General features: G+C 42.3%; 1 protein-coding gene across 1 annotated transcript in view; it reads left to right on the top strand.

The window, feature by feature from the left end:
- The window catches only part of FRMPD1 (FERM and PDZ domain containing 1), a 79,499-nt gene that overhangs the window by 39,923 nt on the left and 18,888 nt on the right, over positions 1-20,688 (top strand). Inside the window, exons 5-8 of the mRNA XM_006863127.1 lie at positions 6,942-7,049; positions 14,404-14,499; positions 18,021-18,146; positions 20,008-20,127. Of these exons, the coding sequence (XP_006863189.1) occupies positions 6,942-7,049; positions 14,404-14,499; positions 18,021-18,146; positions 20,008-20,127 (450 nt within the window). The remainder of the gene's footprint in view (positions 1-6,941; positions 7,050-14,403; positions 14,500-18,020; positions 18,147-20,007; positions 20,128-20,688) is intronic.

Here is a 20,688-nt window from a genome sequence, read left to right on the forward strand (position 1 = left end):
CCTACACCTATGGATGCAGTAGCTCAAAAGAGGGAACAAATCTTTACAGCAAGGATCATTCCCACCCCCGCCATATACAGAATAGATAGGGATGGACAACTTGGACTTTGGCTACCCAAAATAGGGGAGCTACAAAGGCAAGAAGTGACTGGTTTACAATCTTTCAAGAGGGAACCTAGATCCAGAGGGCGTGGAGGAAGGTAGAAACTCCACTAAGTAGTATCCAATCTGTCTGGGCGGGACTGATGAAAGGAGATGTGGATAGGTCTTTTGTGATACAATAGTGAATAATTGTTATCAGGATTGATTGTGAGGATTGGAAATGTAAAGGTAGACATTTTATAGTAAAAGGAGGGGAGTGACTGACTTTGCAGTCTAGTAGCGGAGGTCCCTGGGACCATCAAGGGAGAAGAGTGGAGTGCGGGATCCTACCCAGAGAAGCAGTGACTCCAGAGATGGAGGCAGAGACGATGATGTGGAGAAATGGAGCGGCTGAGGACTTTAGACACATAGAGGGAGAGGGGCTGTGTGCTGACGACAGCGGGGCAGGCTTGCAGGGTATACCCTTTGGTTGGCTGTTGATGCATGGAGGGGATTGTAATCATGGCAATGAAATGATATATGATAGGATGAATGTAAAGCTAGTGTTCTCCCATATAAACTATCATATAATTCTCAATAAAACATTTAAAAAAAAAAAGAAAGAAACATACTGGTACATTTCTTTAAATAGTTGGAAAAACTATAAAGTTTAACCTCATACCATTTGATGTTAAAGAACTAAATATTTTAAATAAAAACGTAGATAATCCATTTGGATACCTATCTTATCTAATCATAGTTGTGGAAAGCCTTCCTAGCCATTAGGGAAGTGGGAAGAAGTACAATGGGGCATATTGATTATACAAAAATATGAAATTTCTGTGTCAAAAAAAATTACAACCCTTAAAAGCACAGAAATTGTTGTCCTCTCTACTTATTTGATAAGCATTGTCTTTTGCTTTTATTTCTTAGAAATATTGTAGGAATAAGCAGCAACACCTCATTAAGATTAAGATGTTTGCCATAAATTTGACAGCCCAAGTGTTTTATGTACAAATACATGGAAATTTTTCTATTCTAAATAGAGTTTGTCTGAAGTAATGTGAAACCACTACAAAACCAGAGAAAGCTAAACAGTACAAATGATTCTGCAGGTGTTAAGACATTCTTTTTATTTAGCTGATTATCATCTCAACGGAGAACATCTTTAATCTTAATTAGGTGTTTTTTCCCTACTTCACTTCTAAGAAATGAAGGCAGAGGATAATGCTTGCTAAATCAGAAAAGTGGAAAGGAGCATGTTGGTGTGTCCTTTAGAGGAACTGACATTAGCTCAGTTTATGGACATCCGGACCTCTGAGAAAAGCCCTGAATCTTGTCTAGTCCACTTCTGGGCCTCTCACCACAAGTATCCTGACCAACATTAAAAAAAGATCATATATGTCTTGCTTCAGTAAGGAGGCTCCTTTGGACATTGTGTATTCTTACAGTACTCAAGTGACTTGAAGTTGATTAGGAATTATAAATCAGTGTTATTGGCTTGTGTTAAACTTGTGGTCAAAAACTGAGCTGGTTTTCAAATGAATACCTTCCAAGTCATGTCTCCCCAATCCTATGCTTGCACAGTTGATGTTTTTGACTCTCATTATCACACTTCCCATTGTTGTTGTTGTTGTGTGCCATCAAGTCAGTGCCAAATCATACCAACCCTGTGCACAACAGAACGAAACACTGCCCCGTCCTGGGCCAACCTCACAATTGTTGCCATGCTTGAGCCCATTGATGCTGTCACTTTGCCAATCCATCTCGTTGGGGGTCTTCCTCTTTTTCTTTGACCCTCCACCTTACCAAACATGATATCCTTCTCCAGCCACTGGTCCCTCCTCACAATATGGCTGAAGTATGAGAGACAAAGTTTGGCCATCCTGGCCTCCAAGGAGCACTCTGACTGCACTTCCAACACAGATCTGTTGGTTCTTTTGGCAGACCATGGCACATTCAATATTCTCCTCCAACACCATAACTCAAAAGCATCAATTCTTCTACTGTCTTCCTTATTCACTGTCCAGCTTTTGCATGCATATGAAGTTATTGAAAATACCGTGGCTTGGGTCAGACACACCTTATTCCTCAAGCTGACATCTTTGCTCTTCAGCACTTTAAAAAGGTCTTGTGCAGCAGATTTGCCTAATGCAATACGTCATCTGATTTCTTGACTGCTGCTTCCGTGAGTGTTGATAGTTGATCCAAGAAGAATGAAGTCCTTGACAACTTCAGTCTCTTCTCCGTTGATCAGAATGTTGTTTATTTGTCCAGTGGTGAGGATTTTTATTTTCTTTGCATTGAGATGCAATCCATACTGAAGGCTGTGCTCTTTGATCTTCATCAGTAAATATTTTCAGTCCTCTTCATGTTCAGCAAGCAAGGTTGTATCATCTGCATATCACAGGTTGTTAATGACTCTTCCTTCAATCCTGATGCCACATTTTTCTTCATATAACACTTCTCATTAATCCCTGTCAAATTGTATCACTTTGGCCCAGTGTTCTTGCATGCTGAGGTTTTGTGGTTAGGGGATTGTGGGGCGGGGAGCCATGTTTGTATAATCATCAATTCTGTCAGGGAACCACCTCTTCCCAAGTCTACCCCACTTCCTTGTCTTCCCCTCACCCTCAGCCTCTTCCAGTTGATTTCCTTTAGCTTGATCCATCTCTGGGCCTAATTCTTGCAGAATTGCATTACCTAGTGTGAGAAGCAACAGCTGTTGTCTCTTGTAAATTGCTTTTCTTTTATTCTTTTTTCGTCTGTCCTTTCCTGATTTCCCATTCTTTTGAATCTTTTAGGTGATGATGGTTGTACTTATTGCTTTGATTCCTCACTTCTGTTCCTTTCAGCCCTTGACAACCCTGCCATTCTTATACCTTTTTATGTTTGTTATGGTCATTTCCTTAGCCTTAGACCATGGCAGTCCCTGGTCCACAAGTTTCCCGTGCACATTTCTTTTAGAGTCACAATACCTTGATCTTCTCTTTCAAATTTCTGCTATCTGAGATCTGATGACACCTCTCAGCTCTGTGCCATTCACAGATTTGGTAAATCTACTTTCTATGATTTCATCCAAGTCATTTCTAAACGTCATTGGTGAGGACTGAACCCAAGGAAGTCACCATTACTTAATTCAAATTTAAGTCTATTTTGAGTGTAGATTGACTTGTTTTGCATCTACCTACAGGTTCTGTAAGGTGCACTAGTGGCACAATGGCTAAATGTTCAACTGTTAACCCAAAGGTTGGCAGTAATAACCATCAGCTGCTCTACAGGAGAAAGATGTGTCAGTCTGCTTCTGTAAACATTTGAAACTCTTTGAAACCCTACTGGGCAATTCTACTTTGTCCCACAGGATCACTATGAGTCAGAATCAACTCAATGGTAGTCAGTGGATTAATGGCTTTGTATCTGGTCTTCTCCAAAGGAGTCTTGTAAGAGGCCTTATGAAATGCTTTCCAAGAATGAAGGACTGCTGCTCTATCCATAGGACCCTGGCCTACCAACCCAGAATCCTGTCTTCAAAAGAAAAATGAACTTAATTACTTGCTCTTGATAAATCCATACTGTTTGTTAGTGATCATTATCTTATCTAAACGTTTTCTGGCCATCTCTTGTCTTGGATTTTACCAAGAATTAACAACAAGCTTACCAATATGTGTTTTCATGAATCTGGTAAAATTGATACTTGGTTATCTTTAGTCTCCTAATATTTCTCCATTCTGTGTTCTGTAGGTGATGTCAACTGTCACATATTATAGGTCCACCATGCCCTAGAGCCACCTGGTATAGGAATCTTGAACTCATTTAAAAGTCTTTCAGTCTCATTGTTCATTTTAAATTGCAGTGTTCTCTTTCACTTATGGCTTCTACCTTTTCTGATTAGAAGACCATTCTGCTTGAAGAAGACAGCAAAATAAAAGTTGAGACATTTCTTCAGTCGGTGTACCTTTTCTCTTTTCCCTTTGACTAAAAAAAAAAAAAAAAATGTTTTTAAGCAAACTATATATCTGAATCATAGTACTGTGTAACTAATGTTGGAGCCACCTATAAGATTATGTCTTCGTTAACTAGAGCTGCTATAATGAAACATACACAGAAATTTATTCTTTCACAGTTTGGGAGGTTAGAAGTCTGGATTCAGGGCACGAGCTGGAAAGGATTTCTCCCTCTGTTGGCTCTAAGAGAAGGTCCTTTTTCCTTTCAACAAGGGATGTAGGTCCAGCATCCCTTGGAGATCTCCATGTGTCTTAGCATCAACCTTTACCTAGGCCCCAGAAGTTCTCAATGAGGGACCTTGGTCCAAAGGACATGCACAGCTCCTGGCTCTTGTTTCATGGTGGCACTCAGGCTCCTCCTTCTCTGCTTACTTCTCTCTCCTTTTGTCCCTTGTAGGAGAAAAGGTGATGTAGGACATTCCCCAGGTAAACTCCCCTTACATCAGATCAGGGCTGATGTTGCATCCCAGCTTCATCCCCATATAACTGATTGACTGATCACATCAGATCATATTATGGGAGATGATTATATCATTAGATAATTGTCAAATTATATCGTTACATAACTGCCAAATCAGTCATATTTTGAGTGTCTTCCAACCTGAGGGACTCATCTTCTAGCATTATATCTGACCATGTTCTACTGCTATTCATAAGGTTTAGTGGGAATTTTTAAAAACTTTTTATTGTGAATTGAATAAAGGCTTATAGAACAGATCATCAGTTTTGGAAAAGTATATCATTAGAAAGATGATATACTTTGCTTCATTATAGTGATTGCAGTCTCCTCCATGTACCATCAGTTAACAGTATTTACTACTATTCACTTTCACCTTGAATTCCTCCCTGTGTTCCCCACTACCTTCATTTTTCCTCTGCCAACCTCTCTCATTGTCGATTGTCTGCCCTGTCACCCATGTTATCATGTGTCTTCCCTCTAGTCTGTGAATACTTTTCCCTCCCTCATCCCCACTCCTGGTAACCATCATTCAAATTTTCCTTTATCAAGAAAATCTTTTCTACACTTCTTACAGCAGTGGTCTCATACAATATTTGACCTTTGGTGATTGCCTAATTGCACTCATCATAATGTCCTCCAAATTCATTCATGTCATGAGGTGTTGTGTTATAGATATGTTTACAACAGGGAACAACAACAACAAAAAGAGTAGGTGGTGAGATTGCTTATGTACAACCAAACATCTTTGATTTGGAGGATGAGGGCATGATTTCATAAGACAACCCAGTTAATTGGCCTAATAACATGTTCAGTGCTTCTGTTTTACCTCCTAATTCATTGTACAGTGCCTAGGGTCTTGAAAACTAGCAAGTAGCTATTTAAGGCACAACAGTTGGTCTCTATTTATCTTCATCAACAGAAGAAGAAGGAGTTAGGAATAGGAAGAGGAAATGGAATGTGTGTCTATTACTTTCATGAACAATGAGACCAGAAGAGCGGGATGGTGTCTGGCTACCGTTACTGAACATTTTAATCAAAGATCCCGTAAAAGAATCCTGATCAAAAGGGGTCATTGCAGAACAGAATTTCAAACTCTCATTAACTCCAGACTGCTTGGAATCATGGAGGTTGATAAAACCCTGAAACTATTGCCCTGAGATAACCTTTAACCCTTAAACCAGCAATATCCCCTGAAATCTTAAAACTGAACAGTAGTTTTGCTTAACTAGTGAAAAAAGGTGTCTTTTAAGAATTATCTATGTGAGATCAAATTGATAACAGCATCTGGGAACATTAGATGGGAACCTTAGGTTCATTTTATGTTAATGAGGGAGGAACAATTTAGGAAAGGAGGGTGAGAATGGCTGTACAACTGGAAGAATAGAATCAATATCACTAAGTGGTACATGTAGAAACTGTTGAATTGGTGTACATTTTGCTATATATATTCACAGCAACAACCAAATAAAATTTAGAAGAAAACATTGTCACTCATTTCATGTGTTAGTCTGTCAGCAGTATTTCCAGCAGTTTCCCTGAGTTCTATGTAGCCAAGGGAAGAGATACACAAATGGTGGCTGTTGTGTATCTCTTTCCTTGTCTACATAGAACTCAAAACTCAGAGCTCCATCTCAGAGCTCTTCCACATGTAAACAATCTAGAGGCTGGCCTAAAGGACTGTCCAGATGAAGAGAACATAGGGTACCAGGATGGCAAGTATTGGATCAGGATTTCATCCAGGTAGATCACATCTTTTTGGTCTAGATCATTCAAAGTTCCTGTTCATCAAGTGTCACAGTTTGGTGGAATGCCATGTACTTCTACCAGTCTATAATGACTCTTCTCACCTCTTGGTAAAGAGGGTACCATCCAGAAGAATAGACAATCCAAGAAGAGTTCACAGAGGCCAGAGCTTGAAAGATCCCTGGAGGTTTTCTTGTCTAACTCTACATTGTACAGATAGGAAGACTGAAGCCCCAAGAGGAAAGGGAATGAGCTGGCCAACATTTGTCACATGTATAGAGCGACTTTGTTTTGTACACACACATAGCCACACCCACACAGACCCCTTTGGTTTGCTTCCATAATCATCAGTGCTTGAGGTGGTTCTCACAGCTGTTGAGTAGTAGAACTTGGCTTGGAATTGTAGACCACTTCTCATGGTCTTCATCATACCACAACCATTTTGCCACTATATTGAATCCTCAGCTGCTCTCAGTCTCATAAGAGCATTGTCTGAGCTGGGATCCCTAGATTTTAAACAAAGAAATCTTTTATGAGTTGTGTATTTTAATAGAATCCGCAACAACTTTCAAAGTGTTTATAAGAAATGAGAAGACAGACAAGCCTTCTGTGAAAGTATTGTTCTAAAATGTGTTATGTTTAATGTTTTGCAGGGCGTCCCCAAGTCATCCTTCCTGACTGAGGAGAAGAGAGCCAGACTGAAGACCAATCCTGTGAAGGTGCACTTTGCTGAGGAAGTGCTCGTCAGTGGCCACAGCCAGGTCTGTCACCTGTCAGGGGACTGAAAGACTCCTCATGAAGCTGGGGAGTGGCCGCCCCCTGACACATAACTAACTCCCTGACTCACAGGAATGGTCACAGAGGGAGTTAGCACTTTTGTGTCCCTCCCAGTGAGATACTTTCAGACTATGAACAGGGAGGGGTGGGTGGAGTCTCTGGTCTCTGGTGGCAGCCAGGGAGAGACACAATGGAAGTAATTCATCCTCCTGTCCATGAAATTTTGATGGACTTCAATTGGTAACTTGTTGCTATGAATCTTTTAGCATTTGGACTGTCGTTTCTTTCTGAAGTTGTTATATATACATACAGTAAAGGTAGTGGGAAACTGCTCTTTTTTTTCAAGAGATCATCATCTATTGAACCTGTGTTGTGTGTACCTAAACTTTATGTGTATATAATCCTTATTCACTATAATAGCCCTGCAATGTTGGTATTTGAACAGATGAGGAAATGGAGATTGAAAGAGGTGAAGAAAATGAACCTCTCTGGTCACATAGCAAGGAAATGCAGGAGCCCAATACGTGTGACTTAGATACAGAGACAATAAAACCAGTAAGAGATGAACACTGTGGTCTAGTCAGATCTCCACAGGTTTGAAAGATGATAAAATTTGGTGTTAAACTTTCCCTTTTGAAATATAATGAGACCTCTGCAGAAAGATGTTGAAGAATCTAGAATAGTAAACCAACATTTATAAAATATGTGTAGTCTTGCTAATAGCTAAAGAGATACAAAGGAAAATGCTAAGAAATGTCATTTTATACTTATTAAGTGAGCACTTTTTTTTTTTTTTTTTTTTTTTTAATGCAAGCCCTGATGCTGGCGGCTCTGTAAATTGGTTTAATCTTGGTGGGGCAGTGGGGGTAGGATGGGTTATGATGTCTGGGTTGTTCTAGTGAATCTCGCCAACTCTGTCAGTTATGCAAACCAGTCCAAGGAGACAAAGATCAGCCACTCTCTGACACTTAATTGTGTGATAGATAGTAAACTCCACGCCACAGACTAGATGCGTCCTGTGGAAATCTCGGCTTCCCTTCCCTATTTAGTTCAGCCTCCATCTGCTTAGACAGCCCTTCTCTCTCTCATCCCTAGCTACCTGGAGTTAGGCCAGCAGGTACCGGCTGCTAGCTCAGGAGCCCTCAGGACTCTCCATGTCTGAGCCTCCTCTTTTTCAGCTCTCTCCATCAGGGCTAGATCAGCGAGTACCAGCTACAGCTCCGAGTTTACTCCCTTTATTTGAGACCAGATAGCCCTAAATTTGGGGTCTTTTTCTAACCCCCCAAAGTACTAGCCTGTGCAAGGCCAGGAGTTCCCATGACTCCTTCTACTTCAGACTTGTTGCTAGAACAACTCACAGAGCGCATAGGAGACAAAAATTTCAGTAACAGCTTTAATACAACCAAAGAGGATTCAGATGAAGAGATGAATAGGGCGAGGGCTGTGAGAGAGAGGTCAGAGCATGGAGGTTCCGTATCTCAAGGGGACACACTGCCCTTTCCCATGTCCTGACACCAAATAGGAAGTGCCATGTGAACCTCAGGTTCCAAGCTCTTACTGGCTTCACCACATGACCATGAGAGATGATACCATGCCACATGAGACTTCATTAGCATCAAACCCCCAGTTAATCCCTCTTAGGCTGGTCAGACACCCCCCTTCCCCCATTAGCCTCAGGTGTTGCTCTGGCTCTCAGGAACCAAGACCAAAAGCTAAATGTGATTCCACACTTTGCTAGGGTAAAACACATAGCTCAGTGAACTAATGAATGCCATAAAAATTGGTCCAGGATTGTATTCCTATTCATTTAATCTGCAAAATAATTAAAATACAAAAATCCATGTGTTTAAGGATATTTATAGTGCACTGTGGGTCAATGCACTGGACTGCAAAGTCAGGTTGAAATGCAAGGTCGGTGGTTCAAGCTCACCAACTGCCCTTTGGAAACCCTATACAGGATCGCTATGGGTCAGAACTGACTCAAAGGCACTTAACAACAACAAAAATAGTGGTAATATTTAAAATAGCAAATGGGAAAAAAAGATAACTCCTAAATGTCTAATAGTAGATAGTTGTTGTTAGGTGCCATTGAGTCAGTTTTGACTTATATGGGTTGGAATCGACTCGAGGGCTCTTAACAACAATGTACAACACAATGAAACACTGTCCGATCCTGCGCATCCTCACAATTGTCCCTATGTTTAAGCCCAATGTTACAACCACTATGTCAGTCCATTTCATTGAGGAGCTTCCTCTTCTTCTCTGGTGCTTTACTTTGCCAAGCATGTGTCATTTTCCACAGACTGGTCCCGGTAGCATGTGCAGTGAAGTCTTGCTATACGTAAGATGAAGTCTTACCATCTATGCTTCTAAGGAACATTCTTTCTGTACTTCTTCCAAGACAGACTGGTTTGTGCTTCTGGAAGTCCATAGTATATTCCATCTTCTTTGCCAAACAATAAGTAAAGGAATAGTTAAACATTTTTGCGATTTCAATTTAGTTGTTATTGTTGTTATGTGCTATGGAGTCGGTTCCGACTCGACCGTGTACAGGGTTTCTGAGGCTGTAAATCTTTATGGGAGCAGAAAGCCTCATCTTTCTCCTGCGGAACAGCTGGTGGTTTCGAACTGCTGACCTTGTGGTTCACAGCCTGATTCGTAACCACTACACTACCAGAGAATATTATAAAACCATTAAAATTATAACCCTTAAGCCCACATGGAAAAGTGGACATGAAATAAGTGTTAGGCAAAAAACTAAGGTGAAATTGTGCATTTTCTAATATTTAAAGGTGTAGTTAAAAGCTAGAAGTGGCCTTGTGGTGGTGGTGGTGGTGGTGTGCCGTGGGGTCCTTTCCGACTCGTAGCAACCATACATTGGGTTTCTGAGGCTGTAAATCTTTATGGGAGTAGAAAACCTCATCTTTCTTTCATGGAACGGCTGGTAGTTTTGAACTACGGATCTTGAGGTTAGCAACCCGACTCATAACCACTACGCTACCAGAGTCTTAGAGAAAAATAAAGAATGAAAGTTATGTATAGTGGTTATGAATGTGTTGCTTTGGTAAACATTTCAAATCACAAGTAATACAGAATAAATAAAGTGAAATGTTTCCCACTTGGGAAGTCCAAATGATAAGACTTCCTAATGCCTGAAACCACAGAAGCAGAATCCCAGTCCAGTGAGCGGTTTGAAATCCTCCATCCCTGATTGAGTGTGAAATGGCTCTGGAATGTGAACATATTTCTTTTTCTTCTTTGAAAAATGCTGTTTAAGAAAAAAAAAAAAAAAATTATAGAGTGAAGAGAGCAGTCGGTGTGAGTCTTCCTTAGAAGATATAAGGGTTCTTATATTCAGAAGCTGGGCTACTGGTGTGGTGCTGTAGGATCAGCACTGAACTGCAAGCCACAGGTTGTGGTTCAAGCCCCCCAGCTGCTCCTTGGAAACCCTATACAGGATCACTATGAGTCGGAACCAACTCAACAGCACTTAAGCAAAAACAACAACATATTTAGAAGATACCCGATTGTCATCTAAAAAAGCCTGTCTGGTTTATTTGTCTTGTTTGAAATATTTTATTATTAATTGAATGGAGGTTTGCAGAGATCATCAGTGTTACATCTACAGGTTTCAGTGTTACATTTATTTGGTTTCATCTCAACCCTCTCCATGTAACCACAGTTACCCACGGCCTCCCTGTGGTTCTGATTTCCATTCCACCCTCTTTCTCAACCCTTCTGAACTTTGTCCTTAAGTAAATGTTACTCTTTTGATCTTGAATGGTTGACCACCCCATGGTGAGCATACCTTTCCCTATATACCTATCTACCACTTGACTGAAAATTTGGTCACGAGGGTGAGTTCTGTTCCAGACTTAGAGGATGGCTGAGGGCCATAGTCTCTGATTCCTCTAGTCTCTTTCTAAATCTTAAGCACAGTTACTTATTTATTTATTTATTATAAATGTTTTATTGTGAATTATGCAATAGTTTACACAGGAGAACATTAGTTTTACATTCATTCTATCGTATATCATTTCATTGCCACGGTTACAGTCCCCTCCATCAACCAACCAAAGGGTATACCCTACAAGCCTGCCTCCCCTCCCCCCCCCCCACCTCCATCTCTCCACTTCAGGCATCACTGCTTCTCTGGGTAGGGTTCCGCTCTCTGCTCTTCTCCCTTAATGGTCCTAGGGACCTCCGCTCCTAGACTGAAAAGTTAATCACTCCCCTCCTTGCTATAAAACGTCTACCTTTACTTTTCCAACCCTCACAATCAGTCTTGATAACAATTATTCACTATTGTATCCCAAGAGACCTATCTGCATTTCATTTCATCAGCTCTGCCTGGACAGATTGGATACTACTCCCTGGAGATTCTACCTTACTCCACACCCTCTGGATCTAGGCTCCCTCTTGAAAGCTTGTAAGCCAGTCACTTCTTGCCTTTGTAGCCCCCCCATTTTGGGTAGCCAATGTTCAAGTTGCCTATCCCTGTCTACTCTGTGTGTGGAGGGAGTGGGAATGATTCTTACAGTAAGGATTTGTTTCCTCTTTTGAGCTACTGCATCCATAGGTGTAGATCAAGTTCATCAAATTGAATCAGATTATGCTTTTTCCCTCTTCTTTCTTCTTCTGGTTGAGCTCTGATCATCCAGTCATTGAAGCCAGGTCAAGTGGGTATTATCTGCAAGTGTGGATGTTCTTGCACATATCCCATCTCTTCTTATCAGGTGGACCCTTCACTCTCCACTCTAGTCCTCTGTGGCTGTGTCATTGACTTTGGGCCCAAGAGTCCCCAGGTCTTGCCATACTGCTGGCCGACCAGGTCTCCACCCGGGTTCACAGGAGTCTATTGAACATTGTAGGGGTTATCTCGCTGCTTCATTGCTGTTTTTCCCTCACTTCCCCTTATGGGTGACGAGCGTGGTCACCAATCAAAGCATGTATTCCCATTGAGTCTTAGTCTTGGAAGAGAGTTTGCACTGAGGGGACCTGACCACTTGCCTTGATGTCTCCTGGGCAAGTAATTTGCTTGTTCTTGTAGTAACAGGCAGTCTGCCTATATTATTTTGTATTTTTCCTGTAGGTCTTTCTTTCAAGAAGTATCTTCTGTTCTTCTAGCTGTTCCAGGCTGGTCAAGCACAGTTTTTTTTTTTTTACACTCATCCTTTTTTGCAATGATTACAATCTCCACCGTGCCTTGTCATTTAACAGTATTTGCTCTATTCCCTCTGGTGTGTTTGTTTTTGTGGGGGATAAACACTCAGGAATATATAATCATTTAGACAACCTAAGGGTACATTCTGCGAGACTGCCTCCTGGCCACCAGCACCTGGCCTCCAGCACACAACCTTTCTCTTTCCATGAGTCTAGAGTCCTTATCTGCTCCCTCTCTCCCTGTCCTCATCTCTGTCTCCATCTCTGGTGTCACTGCTTCTCTGGATAGGGTCCCTAATTCTGCTCATGCTCTTCTCCCTTGATGGTTCTAGCATCCTCTGTTTCTGGACTGTAAGATTAACTACTCCCTCTTTTTGTTACAAAACTTCTACCTTTACAGTTGTGACAGTCGCAATTAGTCATGATAACCGTTACTCACTGTTGAATCATAAGAATCTTGTCCCCATCTCCTTTCACCAAACCCATCTAGACAAGATGAAAACTATTCAGTGAGGGTTCTACCTTCCCCTGCATAGTCTGAAGTAAACTCCCTCTTGAAAACTTGTAACTTGGTCACTTTGTGTCTTTATAGCTCCCCCATTTTAGGTAGTCAATGTCTAAGTTGCCTGTCCCTATCAACCTTATATACAGAGGGGATAGGATTGATCCTTGACGTGAAGACTCCTTCCCTCTCAGTTAGTATTTTGAGCTACTACATCCATAGTATAAGTCAAGCTCATCAAATTGTAGCAATTTACACTTGTTTCCTTTATCAAAAAAATTTTTTAATCTTTCTCTAGTCAAGTTCTGATCGTCAAACTATCGAAGTTAGGTCAAATGGGTTTACAAGTTTGGATGTTCTTATGTGTCTCCCCTCACTTCATATCAGCTGGACACTTTGCTCTCAGCTCTAGCTCTCTATGGCTATGTCCTTGTTAAGCCCGGTATTTTTTATAATTGAGTTTTTTTGTAATTGAGTTTTGTTCCACATTTTCTCTCACCCTATCTGGGGTCTTCTGATGTAATCCCTTTCAGAGCAGTTGTTAGCTGGGCACCATCTAGTTCTTCTGGTTTCAGAGTCATGGAGACTGATGTTCACGTGTTCCATTAGTCCATTGGACTGATTGATTCCACGTGTCTTCTTCAGTTCTCATCACTCTTCTTTCTTCTGCACATGGAGAGACCAGTGGCTGCACCTTAGATGGCAACTCGTGAGCATTTAAAATCCTAGACTCTATACACCAAAGTAGGATGTAGAACATTGTCTTTGTAGACTATGCCAACTGACCATGGTGTCACCCAAAACTATGGTCCTGAGAGAATGCCAGGTTTTGTTGAAAACAGTCTATAAGCTTCTTTACTAATGTGGGCTTTATTCCCAAATTCTTTGCAGAGACAAGTGCTGGGGGGAGTTCTAGTTCCAGTCTTTGAATTTCTTTTTACTGGTTCTGAAGGCCATCCACCACAAAGAATCTTTTTACTTGCAGCTAACATTTAGGTCTCGCCCTTTAGGAAAGCTAGTCCTGGGAGAATTCTTCTGGCAGGCAAATTCTAAAGTTAATTCTCCCACTGCCCTGCCCCACACCAGGAATTCTGGGTAGCAAACATGGACTATTCCTGTGCCTCCTTCCCAAGAGTCCTCCAAGCATGCAGGTCCATTTGAGACCTCACAGTTCAGGGATGATGGCTGAGAGGAGTGGCAACAGGGAGCCTTCCTCTGCCCATCACTACAAGGAATGCAGCTGTAAAACAGGGCAGTCTGAAGGAGCTGTCCAACCCACAAGGTTGGGTCCAAGAATCTCTGAAAGGTCTGTTTTGGACAGTGTGCCTGCTTGCCATCTTATTTGCCAAATTGCATCCCACAAAGGTGCCAGCCAGCAGTGAATGCCAGCTGATGCTTGAGAGACATTGTGCAGGCTCATGCGGTGATAGCAACATGCTCATACCAGAACTCCCTCTTTTCCACCACCTGTCATGTCTGACAGTTCTTGTGTCTGTTGGCAAAGTGTGCCTTACTTTCTATGGTTTAGGCTGGGTCCATTACAGAAGTTCCCAAATGCCAAAAATCAACCCATGGCGTGGTGAGGAGGTTAGAGAAGAAGCTGGGACTGGCTGGGGATTTGTCACTACAAAGATAGCAAAGACTGGTTTTAACATGATTTTCGTGTTTTCCAGGGTAATTCTCTGCTGTGTATGCCTAATGTACTCAAGCTGTACTTGGAGAATGGACAGACCAAAGCTTTCAAGTTCGAGGCAAACACAACTGTGAAGGTATTAAGACTAAAATCAATTTTCTTTCCTAGTAAGGATTCGCTGAGCCCCAGGCATCTTGCCCTATAACTCTTCTTCAGGTCTTACAACCTCCATGATCTGAGCATCTGTAATAAACCAAGTACTTTGTATTAATCTTGTTTATTTGCACAACCACTGAACAAAACTCTATTTTTATCACCATCTTGCAGGGGAGGAAATTGTGGCTCAAAGAGAAGTGACTTTCCCAGAGTCATATTACAACTAGTCTCGTAACCACTTTTGTTGTTGTTATTAAATGCCATCAGGTTGGTTCCAACTCATAACAAGCCTTCACAGGGTTTCCAAGGAGCAGCTGGTAGATTTGAACTGCTGACCTTGAATTTATCAATCCAATGCTTATCCTACAGCACCACACTAATTCACCCTTAACTGCTGGATTTCTCTTCCTCTCATGTGTTACTCCATCCAAAAGACTAGAATGGCCAGAAACCCAGCTAAGGTAGCAAAGGAGACCCAGCTCCCCACATAGTCTATTCTGCATTGAAGTCAGTTCAACTGACCAAATGCCTCCATCCTGAAATGCATTGAGCGGAGTACAGAGTTAAGTAAAAGTGGCCTTTGTCCTCAAGAAGCTCACAATCCAGTTAATGGAGAGTGGACATTTAAGGAGTTCCAAGTAGACCAGGGCAAGATGACATAAGGACCATAAAAAGGGACAAGGAACAAAGGAGACAACACAACCTGTTCCACCCCAGCCAAACATCAGACAAGACTTTGATAAGAAGCTGGCACTTGAGCTGGACCTTGGAGGTCAACAAAGATTTCAGGAAAGGCAGGGGGGACAGGGCAGTTGGAAGTGGGGAGGACATCAATCTGAGGAGTGGTATGAAGTAATGCAGAGAGCCAGTAAAATGAAACATTGCTTTAAAAACAGTGAGCTATCCAATGTGCTGGAGCAAGGCGGGCTTCCTGGGGGGCAGAGAGAAGAGTAAGAGATGACACAGGCTGACTATGGAGCCTTCAATGCCAGGCTACAGAGTTTGGATTTGATCGGAATACAATAAGCGATGGCACTAATAGTTTTTGAACAAAGGAGTAAATAGTGCTCGAGTGAGGCTTCAGTAAAGAAGCAGACAATTCAAGGAGTTGTTCGAACGTTAAAATACATTAAAGAGGATCTCATGATGCTGGGGGAAGGCGGGCCAGTGGGCTATCAGTAACGCGCAGTTCCCAAGACGTAAGCACATGCACACATGCACAGGCACACTGATCCACACACTCAGGCATACGTGTACACGCACATGCACCCACTGCTCTTTCCTGGCACCTTCCTAGAGCTGCTCCAAAAGCTCTGTCTCACTCTTCCCTTCCTGAGAGTGTGACTGAGAAGAGGCTGGAGAAAGCCCTTCTGAACCTGGGAAACGCTAGGCTAGATGAGTTGTGTCCTCCGGGAGGAATGGCCTTGGTTTTATTGAGTGGTCATTACATGCCAGGAGCTTTGGTGGTGCCGTGGTTAAGCACCTGGCTGGTAACTGGGTGGTCAATACTTCAAACTTACCAGAGAAAGCTGTGGTGGTCTACTGCAGTGAAGATTGTTGTTGTTGTTGTTAAGTGCCGTCGAGTCGGTTCCGACCCATAGCGACCCTGTACAGGGTTTCTGAGGCTGTAAATCTTTACGGGAACAGAATGCCTCATCTTTCTCCCGCGGAGTGGCTGGTAGTTTCGAACTGCTGACCTCAAGGTTCGCAGCCTGATTCATAGCCACTATGCTACCAGAGCTCCTTGCAGTGAAGATTACAGCCTCAGAAACCCCTGGGGGCAGTTCTACTCTTCCCATAGGGTCGCTCTGATTTGGAAGCTACTTGACCCCAATGACCTTGGCTTTTTGGCTTTTTGGTACTACCTTACAGACGCTCTTTTGGCACTTTCTTGAATATTGCCTCATTTAATGCCCCTCGTGATCTTTGGAAGTGACCAGTGTTATCCCCACTTTGCAGACAAGGAAACAGGCCTAAGAGATGAAACCCTTGCCACAGTCAGCTAGCTTGTGACTGGCTTCAGAGGTGGTCTCTCTGGGTCCTACGTTGAAGCTTGCTGCTCTGCCCTGCTGCATAAAAGGGAAGGCTTGACAACGAATTAGACAAGGGCTCTGCTTCTGTCATCTGTGATCAAAGTGGGCTGGAAGAGAAGGGATGATTTATTTAAAGTGTGTCCCCCTTTGGTGGACAAAAAGACTTAGAAGTGATTTACAATGAAAGCACACATCACAGGAGAAGTAAGCCCAAAATGATAGATAGAGTGGGGAAATGAGCAAGGACTTTGCCAGTCTAATACTGTTATAGCCAACATTTTAAAAAAATCCAATCTTTTAGCTCTTTGTGACACCGAGAGAAAATGGTATAAGCAAATTTAATAGGTGAAAAAGGAAAAAAATCACCATCATTGACTTCCCATTCCATCCCTCCCCAAATCAAGGACATTTTGTCATTCATCCTCATGAACAGCAGCAATGACACTTTTCATGACTGTTGTCAGTGCCATCCAGTCGATACTGACTCATAGCGACCCTGTATAGAGTTTCCGAGGAGCGACTGGTGGGTATGAACCACCAACCTTGTGATTAATTGTCTAGTTTTTATGGCTGTTGGTGGTGCAGAAATAAATTACTCAGGGTCATGTCCTTAGGAAGTCTGGAGTCTTGGGTTGGGCTGAGGTGAGGAGCCAGGACCGTGTGTTCAGGGGCATGAAAGAAGGACAGAAATTGTGTGGTGTGGGTTCAGAGGAGAAAGGACTTCCAGCTGGGTGACAAAAAAAAAAAAAAAGGCATCCCTAGAATGATGGATTATGAGGCAGATTTGGGAAGATAGATATGATTTTGATAGGAATGGGCCAGACATGGTCTGTGGTGACGGCATCCAGGGTATGGGAATCAGCACCAGCAGAGACCTGGAGATGGAAAAGTTTGGCAAGTGTATAGGGATTGTCAGCAGGGTGCACTGGAAGCAGCAGCAGGAGAAAAGTGAGAAAAACTACATGGCACCTTATACTTAAGCATCTTGAATATTAAACTGAGGTTTGGGTTCTGTCCAGGGAGTCAGTGGAACTCACTGAATGTTCTTGAGCAAGGAGGAGCATAACCCGAACAAAGCTTAGGCAAGTTCCTCTCAATCAGGGGTCAGCAAGCTTTTTCTGTAAAGTATAAGATAGTGAGTGAAGCTTTGCAGCCTACAGTCTCTGTCACAGTTACTCAACTTTGTCATTGTAGTGAGTGAACATGCTGTGTTCCAATAAAGCTTTAGTTACAGAAACAGACCATGGGCTAGGTTTGGACTGCAGACCATAGTTAGCCCCACCTCCACCCCTGCTCTAAATACAAAGCAGAGGACAGAAGGGTGCACAGGAAGTTCTGTTTGACACTGCTCTACAAAGCCAGGAGAAACCTGTGAGCTCAAGCTGAGTCCTGGTTGGTGCCTAAGCATGAAGGCCTCCTTGATTCTCAGGAGTAATTGGAGTGATCCTGTGCCTCTCTATACCTCTAGGACATCATCCTCACGGTGAAGGAGAAGCTGTCAATCCGAAGTATCGAGTACTTTGCTCTGGCCCTGGAAGAACAGTACAGCATCTCACGGCTGCACCTGCTGCACGAGGAGGAGCTCATCCAACAGGTAGGGAGGACAGGCATCTTTTCCTGGGAGAGCAGCTGGGCAAGCTGCACACATCAGCTGGAACTTTTAGAGACAGGGCTCAGCATGTCTACAGTAAGTTTGCTGTACTTTCCTTGTGCCTGGGACTCATAGGATGATAACCAGGCCCGGTTTTCATCTGCTTCTAAGAGGTATGCAGGGCACAGATATAAGATCCCCATTTTGTAGATAGGAAGCCACAAGTGAACGGCTTTAGCAATCAGAAATTTATTTTCTCACAGTTTTGTTGTTGTTAAGTGCCATCGAGTTGGTTCCGACCCATAGCGACCCTGTACAGGGTTTCCGAGGGTGTAAATCTTTACGGGAGTAGAAAGCCTCATCTTTCTCCCACAGAGCAGCTGGTAGTTTCGAACCGCTGACCTTAAGGTTCACAGCCCGATTCGTAACCACTACTCTACCAGAGCTCTAGAAATCCAAATTCAGAGTGCTGGCTCTAAGGGCTTTGTCTCTATTGGCTCTGGGGAAAAGATCCTTGTCTCCTTACAGCATCTGTGGATCCAACATTCAGTATCTGTAGGTCCAACACTGCTTGGAGATCTCTATGTATCTTGGTATCATCTTTCCCTGCACCAGATGCTTCACAGTGCAGGGACCCAGACCCAAAGGACACATTCCACTCCTGGCTCTTTTTTCTTGGTGGTAGTAAGTCCCTCTTTCTCTGTTCAGTTCTCTCTTGTTTTATATCTCAAAAGTGATGCTCAAGATACAACCTAATCCTGTAGATTGAATTGGACCTCATTAGCATAGAAGTGAGGATTTTTAACACATGGAATAATTATATGGGATCAGAGCTGATCACATCAGATTGCATCATGGGAGTAATTGCATCATAGTATATTAGGTCTCATTATGGAATTAATAACTACCTTTTAACTGCTAAACCACTGAGAATCCTGGCCCAGCCAAAATGACACAAAACCTTAACTATCACAGGAAGACAGATGCTTAGAGAGGTAAGGTAACTTAATCAAGGTAACAGAGCTGGCAGAGCCCTCATCTTTTAAGTTTTATGATTATCCACTGTGCCTGCTACTTTTTCAATGTTTGGGAGGCATTTGGTTCTGCAGCCAAAAGCCTTTTTTGTGAGACTTACCCATCTGAACTGGTCCTTGGTTGCAGGAGAGGGCAAACAGAGCCGCTGTGTCTGTACCATGCAATCTTTTGAGTCATTCAGTCACCGGCTGTAGCAACTGTTCAAAGCCAAACACAGTTCAGTAAACCTTGTTGAGTGCCCACTCTTACAAGGATGAGGATTTCAGCAGATGGAAAAGAGGAAGGGGCTTTTTAAGTCGGGACAGCATGAGCAAGGCATGACCTTGTAAACACCATTCTGTTCAGTCTTCATTGCAGATGAATTCTTACTCCACTCTCTCATTTTCTAATACTGTTGCTTGATCTATTTTATTTTATTACTTCTATTCCATTTGAATTGGAAAAGAGAATCAAATCAAACTGTAAAATGGTTTAAGTGAAATAAAGGCAAGGTACAAATACTATTACGTGAAGAAAAGGAAAGCATCTACATCCATAGAAGCTGCCTCAAGAAGAGAATGTTAGGAACTCGAACTGGGTTCTTCTAGAAAAACAAACTGAGAGATGGGATCAGAGGGAACATTTGCCCTTTCAAATCTTTCATATTTTATACCCATGAAAAGGAATGTCAAACTAAGAGAAAAGGTCTACAGCTTTCTTGAAAAGGATTAATGTTGACATCTCCAAGGGCTATCTTTCATTGTCTCTATTTCTTAAAATTGTTTTCTAGAAAAATTGCAAAGGACAAAGGCAGTTAGAAGATTAATGGCATCTTTCTTACCCATTGCAGGTGGTAGAAAAAGAAGAGTCACATAACTACCGCTGCCTCTTCAGGGTGTGTTTTGTTCCCAAGGACCCCCTGGACCTCCTGAAAGAAGACCCTGTGGCCTTTGAATACCTCTATCTGCAGGTGACTGGGTTTGTACTTCCTAAAGTGGCAGTGGTTGTTCTCAAAGATGATACATTGGATTATTTTTAACAATAGCACGAGGCAATTAAGCTATCCTTGGAATTATCTTTATCTGAAGGAGAATGGGCCTGCTTATTCCTTTGTCATCATTGAGCTGCTGTGTTAGGAGAGTCGTAATATAATCATGAAACTTAGGCTAAGTCTTCAGTGTAGATAACATTTTCTAATACCTCTCTAGGATCTTTAGAATTGTTGATTTTATTGCTAAAGGGGGCTTTAGTGCTTCAAAAGCCTCATATTAGAGATGACAAAATGGAATCCTAGAAAGGGGATATGAGACTTCCGGCAAGATGGCAGACTCACTACATGAACCCTTTACAATAAAGACATGAAAGACAAAATAAAACAAACACAGATGAAAATTCTGGCACTCTGAACTTCAGAAGAAAGGCTAGAGAGGTAGGTGGAGTGCTTGCTGGGAGGAGAGGCTGAGCAGGGATGGTGAGAGAGGGAGGTTGACTGGTGAATGGCTGGCAGACATCTTGTGAGCTCCACCATCTT

Source organism: Chrysochloris asiatica, unplaced genomic scaffold (genome assembly GCF_000296735.1).
Source record: "Chrysochloris asiatica unplaced genomic scaffold, ChrAsi1.0 scaffold00053, whole genome shotgun sequence".
Taxonomy (NCBI): Eukaryota; Metazoa; Chordata; class Mammalia; order Afrosoricida; family Chrysochloridae; genus Chrysochloris; species Chrysochloris asiatica.